This window comes from Humulus lupulus, chromosome 5 (genome assembly GCF_963169125.1).
Source record: "Humulus lupulus chromosome 5, drHumLupu1.1, whole genome shotgun sequence".
NCBI lineage: Eukaryota > Viridiplantae > Streptophyta > Magnoliopsida > Rosales > Cannabaceae > Humulus > Humulus lupulus.
Window position 1 is genome coordinate 11,945,555 of NC_084797.1, and position 8,588 is coordinate 11,954,142.

The 8,588-nt window shown below is 48.4% G+C and overlaps 1 protein-coding gene across 1 annotated transcript; it reads right to left on the minus strand.

The window, feature by feature from the left end:
* Positions 1-6,158: 6,158 nt before the first annotated feature.
* Positions 6,159-7,694, minus strand: LOC133778850 (uncharacterized). The gene is made up of 4 exons (XM_062218871.1): positions 7,491-7,694; positions 6,896-7,402; positions 6,568-6,791; positions 6,159-6,317 (listed from the first exon to the last, which is right to left on the minus strand). The coding sequence occupies exons 2-4, from the start codon at positions 7,368-7,370 to the stop codon at positions 6,159-6,161; spliced, it is 858 nt and encodes a 285-aa protein (XP_062074855.1). The 5' UTR covers positions 7,371-7,402; positions 7,491-7,694.
* Between the last annotated feature and the right edge of the window lie 894 nt (positions 7,695-8,588).

An 8,588-nucleotide genomic window follows, 5' to 3' on the forward strand; every position in this document is an offset into this window, starting at 1 on the left:
GGCGGGAGCCAGATACCTCAAGATGACAAACCCAACAGACGGGATGCTGGGGGGTAGCCCAAGCAAAATAACGTCTTCAACCGGCTCGGGGGTAGCGAGCAGCGGAGAAGAGACGAGGATTTGAGAGATGTACTCAACGATCGTCGCGAGCGGCATGGCGAGAACGTCCCCCCAGCAATAGAGGCCACAGCGATTCCTGTCGCTGTACAGGCCCAGATAGATGCCCTCAACCAGGCAGTGCAACAGCTGGTCGGGGGAAGAACGTCTTATATCGACCACGATAGGAGGAAAGGCACTCCTTTCGTCCAGAGGATAGCAATGGCAAAGACTCCTAGCAAATTTAAAATGCCTACGCTTCCAAACTTTGACGGGTACGGAGACCCAGTATCTCATGTCAATAAGTTTGAGATACAAATGGACATTCAAAAAGTGTCCGAAGACGCTCGGTGCAGGATCTTCCCTGCAACACTTTCTGAGGCCGCGCAGGAGTGGTTTTTTAAGTTCCCTCCCGCAAGCATAGTTTCCTGGGAGATGTTCGTAAGGGAGTTTTACAGACAGTTCTATGCAGGTCGTGTGCATCCGACCGAAGCAAACCAGCTGGTTGAAATTCGCCAATAGGATGGAGACTCACTGAAGGATTACATCCAGCATTTTATGCGAGCAGCAGTTGGAGCAAAAACAGTGGGGGACGAAGGCAAAATGATGGCCATAACCGCAGGGGTTAAGCGTCGCTCCCCCCTCTGGAAGAGCCTCTGCAAAGATGGAGTTAGAACTACCCAGGAATTCTTGGACCGGGCTGATCGTTACATCAAGCTCGAAGAAGCCATTGCCGATGATGGAAAGCCCTTAGGCAAGGATAAGAAAGCAGCCGAGCCCGCCAAAGCCGCCAATGGGTCCAAACCTAACGGCAAAGGCAACGGGAACGGCAACGACAATGGCAAGAATGGTGGAAAACGGCCACACAATGAGCATTCCACCTCCGACAATAAACGAGCCAGGAGTAACCGTTATGAACCTCGGTTCACTAACTACACTGCCCTCGTTGAGTCTCGGGGAGAGGTTTATCAGGCCACAAGTTCCAGTGTGCCTTATAAGAAACCTGGCCCCATTCGAAAGGATATTTCGAAGAGAGACACTACCAAGTTCTGTCGTTATCATAACGACTACGGACATGACACCAACGAATGCAACCAGCTTAAAGACGAAATCGAGTTCCTTATTAGACAAGGACACTTGAGAAGATACGTACGGGCCTCGGGAAATTCCCAACGAGAAGCTCCGGGTAGCAACGAGCAGGCGCCCACGCGCCAACGCTCGCCACCCTTACAGCTTGCCCCCGTGACTGGCACATTATTGACCATTTGTGGAGGCCCGCACCTCGCGGGAAATAGCGGAAAGGCCAGGGAACGATATGCTCGGACCCTGCGCCACGACCAGGACATCGAGATGATGACTGTGGAGGACCGCGCGCCAAAAAAGGCTCGGTCAGAAGAGGGCGAAATAACCTTCTCTGATAACGATGCCCAACACGTCCGGTTCCCACATTCCGATCCGCTAGTCGTGGATATCCAGATGGCTAACATGATGGTAAAAAGAGTGTTGGTCGATTCAGGAAGTTCGGTGAATATCCTGTATAAGACTTTGCTGGAACGCATGAAGTTGTCCGTTAAGGACCTGGAGCCTTGCAACCAAACAATATACGGCTTCTCTGGTGAAGGACTCGCCCCCACCGGATTGATCAGACTACCATTGGCAACAGGTACAGCGCCTGCTACCAGGACATTACTCGCTACTTTTGTAGTAGTCGATTGTCCTTCGGCGTACAATGCCGTCATTGGGAGGCCTATACTGGTTGATCTACGGGCCGTCATCTCTATGTGGCACTTGGCCATGAATTTCCCGACAGACGCAGGGGTAGGATGCATGTTGGGGTACCAGAGGAAAGGCAGAGAGTGCTACAACGCCTCAATCACAAAGGCGAAAAAAGGAACACCGAAGAGCACTACCTCGAATAGGTTGCAGATGGCAATTGATACGCAAGCCCAATCCGGTGATGAAGTCACCAAATAGGGTGTTGCCCAAAGTGAGGATAGGGATCTAGATCCTCGCTTTGGGGATTTTGAAGAGAACGTTGGAGCCGTCGAGGACCTGGAAAAGGTCTAACTCGACGAAAAAGACCCGACCAGAGTCGTGAAGGTCGGGAAAAACTTAGATCCAACCATGAAGCATGCACTGGTGGAATTTTTGTGGAGGAACCAGGAAGTCTTTGTCTGGTCGCACAAAGACATGGCTGGGATAGACCCAGCAGTTATTAGCCATGTCCTGAATATAGACAAAACTTTTCCACCCGTGCAACAAAAAAGAAGGTTGCTCGATAAGGATAGATCGAGAGCCTTAAAAGAAGAAGTTGAAAGATTAAAGGAGAATGGGTTCATCAGGGTGGTATTTTATCCATCGTGGGTCTCCAATCCAGTGCTGGTTCCCAAGCCTAACGACAAATGGCAAACCTGCGTGGATTTTACAGACCTCAATAAAGCCTGCCCAAAGGACTGCTTCCCACTCCCAAGAATCGACCAGCTGGTCGATGCTACTGCAGGACACGAGACCCTCTCGTTCATGGATGCATATTCGGGCTACAACCAGATTAGCATGCATCCCCCTGACGAGGATCACACCAGCTTTCGGACCGATACAGGCTTATACTGTTATAAAGTAATGCCCTTCGGACTGAAAAACGCAGGTGCAACTTACCAGTGGCTAGTCAACCACATGTTTAAAGAGCTGATCGGAGTAAACATGGAGGTATACGGGGACGACATGCTGGAAAAGTCTAAGAAGGCAGAAGGACATGTGAGGGATTTACAAGAGTGCTTTGATGTATTGAACGAATACCAGATGAAGTTAAATCCCCTCAAATGTTCCTTCGGAGTTGGATCAGGGAAGTTTTTGGGGTTCATTGTAAATTCAAGAGGAATCGAGGCCAACCCCGACAAGATAAAAGCCCTAATCGACATGAAATCGCCAGAAAGGATCAAAGATGTACAAAGTTTAACCGGGATAATCGCAGCCCTAAGTAGATTTATTTCAAAATCAACAGACAAATGCGTCCCTTTCTTCAATCTACTTAGGGGCAATAAGGAGTTTGAATGGACAGGAGACTGCGAGCAAGCATTCTAGGCCTTGAAAGCCCATATGGCACAGCCTCCCATCTTATCAAAGCCAATCGAAGGAGAAACTTTGTTTATTTACCTGGCGATTACTGAAGTTGCTGCTAGCGCGGTACTAGTACGAGAGAAAGAAGGCGTACAAAAAGCGGTCTACTATGTAAGCAAGAGGCTGATAAGAGCAGAACTAAGATATCCACCAATTGAGAGGTTAGCATATTTCTTAATCCTGGCCTCTAGGAAGCTGCGCCCTTACTTCCAAGCCCATCCTATCACAGTTTTAACTGACCAGCCCCTTCGGCAAATCCTCCAAAAACCAGAGGCGGCTGGGCGATTATTAAAATGGGCAGTCGAACTAGGGCAGTTTGATATAACTTATTCACTGTGAGCAGCAGTAAAGGGGCAAGTCTTGGCTGATCTTATTGCAGAGTTCACAGAACTCCTAGACAGTGAGCAGTGCGAATCGCCTAGTGCACCTGAGCCTCAAGAGAAAGCTCCTTCGTGGAAGTTATTCACAGATGGGTCGTCCAACGAATCCCACGCTGGAGCAGGAGTGATATTGATAACGCCGGAAGGGCATCGATTTCACTGCGCCATCAGATTCGACTTCACCGCGTCAAACAATGAAGCCGAATACGAAGCACTCTTCGCTGGATTGAGAATGGCGAAAGACATGAGCATAAAGACGCTTGATATTTACAGTGACTCACAGTTAGTGGTAAATCAAGTTCTAGGGGAATATCAAGCGCGGGGCTTAAAAATGGTGGCCTACTTGAATAAAACAAAAGACCTGCTAGCCCAGTTCACGGAGTACACCCTCCAGCATATACCGCGAGATTAGAATTCAAACGCAGACGCTTTAGCGAAACTCGCAAGCGCGAAAGATGCTGACACTTTGAATATCGTGCCAGTAGAAAGATTGAGTAAGCCAAGCATACAGGCGGTTGAAGCCAGTATGGAAATTCGAATGAAGGATACGTGGATGGCACCTTACTTGGAGTATCTGACAAACGATGCGCTACCAACGGATAGAAACAAAGCCAGAACTCGACAAAGGCAAGCTGCTAGATACATACTGGTCGATGGTGTTATGTACCGAAGAGGATATTCAATGCCACTACTCAGATGCGTTACACCAGAAAAAGCTAAGGAACTCATGAAAGAGGTGCATGAAGGCTTCTGTGGGGATCACGCTGGGGGGCAGAGTTTGGCAAAAAAGATTCTGAGGCAAGGCTACTTTTGGCCAACCATGAACGAGGATTCGATGGAGTTTGTACGAAGATGCGATAAGTGTCAAAAATTCTCCAAAATTCCACGAGCAACTCCAAACGAGTTGAAACAAATGCAAAGTCCGTGGCCTTTTGCTATATGGGGCATAGATTTGATTGGATCCCTGCCAACGGGAAAAGGCGGAGTAAAGTACGCAGTCGTGGCAGTTGATTACTTCACCAAATGGGCTGAAGCGGAACCACTCGCTACCATAACGACCAAGAAAGTTCTTGACTTTGTCATCAAGAACATTGTTTGCCGATATGGTTTGCCCAGAAAGATAGTTTCAGACAACGGAACCCAATTTGACAGCGATTTATTTACCGACTTCTGCAAAAGACATGGAATTATTAAAAGCTTTTCTTCAGTTGCGCATCCCCAAGCAAACGGGCAGGTCGAGGCCGTGAATAAAACTCTTAAGGATACACTAAAGAAAAGGCTCGAAGACGCCAAAGGAGCATGGCCGGAACAGTTGCCTGAAGTCCTCTGGTCGTATAGAACGTCTCACCGAACAGCGACAGGTCATACCCCATTTTCCTTAGCCTACGGATATGAGGCTATGTTACCTGTCGAGTTAGATCCCCCCTCACATCGACTCATAACATACGACCAGGACCAGAACAGCCAATTGATGATGGAGTCCCTAGACTCTATTGATGAGACACGGGAGAAAGCCCAACTCCGAGATTATAAGGGACTGTGTGCAGCCAGTCACTCTTGCCAACTATTGTAAATTTATTTTTACAAGTATTTGTTCATTACGTGTGTTGTTTTGCGGTATCACAAGTGTTAAATTTTGCAACGAGCAGTAATGTTCGCACAGGTCGTGGTCAAGGCAAGTGACCAAGGACCTAAAGCTCCTCGATCACTTGGGGGGCATATAAGGTACATCGATAGCAAAGCATATCACAAGGTATGTAAACACATGAACAAAATAAGTGAAAGCATGCTACGGTACTTAGATTATTTTTCGAAATTTATGATTTTGTTAAATCAAACCAAAGTACTATGCTAATTTTGGTCATGCGAACATGTATTATAATAAAAGGTTATAATATCAAAGGCAAACGTTTACACCGCGAGCATTAGTGCTCGGATGTAAAAATAGAATTAAAAGGAATAAAGACCTTTACACCGCGAGCAATACTGCTCGGATGTAATTGTTCAAACATAAGCAAAAAAGCTGCCCTCGCAGCAATAAAATAAAAAAGAAATTGTCTTTACAAAAAGACCCGTGGGCCATAAAGCAAAAAAAGAAAAAAATAATAATTAATTTTGCTGGGGGGCAGGAGGGTCTTCTGGGTTAGGAGCATTTTGGTTAGCCGGAGGTTTGGCCACAGCAGCAGCAGCAGGAGTTTGGGCCTTGGCTTTTTCTTCTGCCTCCAGCCGAGCAGCGCACTACGTCATCAGCGTCTTTTGCAATTGCTCGGAGAGAAAGCTGATGTCTGCCTCCCGGTTATGCTTCCAGAAGTCATAGAAGCAAAGGAAGGTGGCTTCCTTATACTTCTTCAGAGTTTTAACTCTGTCCTCCTCGAGCTCGCGTACCCGCTCCTCAAGCTTCTTTACCTCTTCCCTGCTGGCGGACAGGTCGAGTGTGAGCTGTTTACACTCCTGGGTGTTGAGTCTACAGTTCTCCTTCCATTTGTGCCGCTCGTCGATAGCTTTGTTCCGGGCCGCTTCACTCTCCTGAAGCTCTCGGGTAAGAGTGGATTGGTCCTCGCATAATTACTCGTTCAGCTTGGCCAGCTCCTTGTTCTCCTCGAGCAGCTTAGCCTTCTCATCCTCGAGCGCTTGCATGGCCTGGGCAAGCCTGGCGTCAAAGTTCCTCTCTCGAGAAACCATCGCCCCAGATTGACGCCAGCTGGCGGTCAAGGACAAGAATCCCTGAAGAAAAAATGAGTTAAGAAAGGAAGTTTAGCATAAATGACAAAAGCAGTGAAGGAAGGCTTACACTGGCTATCTCGTTCAGCCCCCTGTTAATGATTTCATTGATATCCATCGTGGTAGTATCAGTGATGACGACCTGGGCACGCTTGTGCTTGGAGAGCCGATATAATCTTTCCCTGGCCATGCCAACTATGTGGCTGGGCAGGGAGCCTTCGGACAAGGGGTCCGTGGTCTCTTTGTCTGCGGCCTTTGAGGAGGGCCGAGGGTTGGCAGGCGCGGGAGTTTGTTGCTCGGGGGCGGGTGGATGTGTTAAGTCCTCTCTGGAGGGGGCGTCGGCAGGAGCATCTTCTGTTCGGGCCTTCTTCGCGGGGGTCTTGCTGCTTTCTCCACGAGCTCTTTTACTATCCTTTTTCGGGGCAGAAGCTTCGGCAGCAGCCTGGTAGTGAGCAAAGAAGTCCCCGGAGTCCATGCCTGCATAAGGAATAACATTTCAAACGATGAGATTTCAGGGTCGCGGAGAAACAGAGGTTAGAGTATAAGAGTTGCAAAAAGTAAGGTACCCGAGCTACACCTACTGGTTGGAACATTTTCTACTGAACTACCTAGTTCCTGGAAGAAATCTAAATTTAAAGAAGGAGCGTTCCTAAAGTTGCCATTCCCATCAAACAGGTGGATGAGAATGGGCAGGTTATTTAAAAACGAAAATGGTGTACCGTATACATCCGACGAGTCGTCAAACTGTTCGGCAGGCTCAACAGCCTTTTGTTTCCCCTTGCCCTTGGGGACCGTCAGTTCTGCTGCTCGGTGGGGAGCAGCAGGTTCCCTGATTGTAACCCCAGTTGGCCTCCTTCTAGGAGGGGGTGACTGAGGTTGCTGCTCGGGACCCTGCTCGCGTCCCACGCCATCATGGGCACCACCCGCCGCAGGTTCACTAGTCGCAGGAGGGGAGCCCTTAAGGCCAGCCAACCTAAGGTTAGCATCAGTGATCAAGTTTTTCACACTCTTAGTAGCATTGAACATACTAGTTAAGAGTGCTGCCCTCGACTCCATTCCTGGAGTGGGGGTCGGGCGCAACCATGGACCTGGAGTACAGTGGAACAGTAGGATATTATGACAAGGAAAAATTTAAAGGGCAGGAAGAACTGGTTTAAGGCTCGTTAATCCCCTTACCTCCACGGGTGAATGCCAGGTTGGCCGCAGCAATGTCAGGTGTGAGAAAGTATTCCAGATGATACTTCCCCACATTGGAGATATGGGTGGTCTCGGACAGAAACGTGTGTCCGGTCTCCTGGTGGCAAAAATGAAAGAACCCCGTACCGTCCTAGTTAGGGTTGGACTTAAGGTCAAATAGATAATTGACCTCGTGAGGAGAAGGGGCTGGCCATTTTTTGAGTTTGTAAAGGATATAGAGGGCGGTCAGCATTCTATATCCATTCGGGGTAATCTGAAAAGGGGCCACCCCGAAGTAATTAGCCACCCCTTGGAAAAATGAATGCAGAGGCAAGGTGGCACCCGCCTCGATATGGTATCTCGACCAGGCACTATAAGCCTCCCCTAGCAGGTTGGCTCGCTGGTCGATGGAAGGTCTGACTAGGGTCACCCCCGTCAGATTATACTTAGTTAAATAATTGGAAACCATGCGAATGGTCACCGTGCTTGGAGATACTACGTGCCACTCGACAGCTGGCTGGTCGGCATAACGAGGACGGGCACGTGCCTGAACTTCGGTCTCAGGAGGGAATTCTCCTCGACCACTGGTCGAGGGGGCGTCAGCAGGAGGCTGACTTGGAGAAGGGTTACGTCTTTTTCTGGCCTTGGTTTTTGTTCTGGCCATTTTCTGGGAAGGAGCTGGTGGAGGATTTGGGTTAGAACGAGATAATGGAATCTCTGGAATCAACGTGGATGGATCCTCTTCGCCTTCGAGCAGTTGGGCTAAAAGTTCGTCTTCGATAGGTCTTTCTCCTCCCCAAGGGTCTTGCATATGAACTGCAAACAGACAATGGAGGAGATAAGACAATCCGCGAAGTAGTGTGGGGAAGCTGGGATAACGTTGCTCGTGCCTAAATAGCCAGCAGCATCCTAATCCTACGCTAACTTCAACATGGGTAAATATAAAAAAAAAAGGGAAAGATGAACGTTTTTTGGACATAACTTTTTTCAACTCCCAAAGGGCAAAAAAAAAAAAAAAAAAAATTTTCAGTTTTTCGTCTAGCTTAAAGGTTGAACCTTTCGACAACCCAACATCCCAAATCGGAAACTCTACCTATC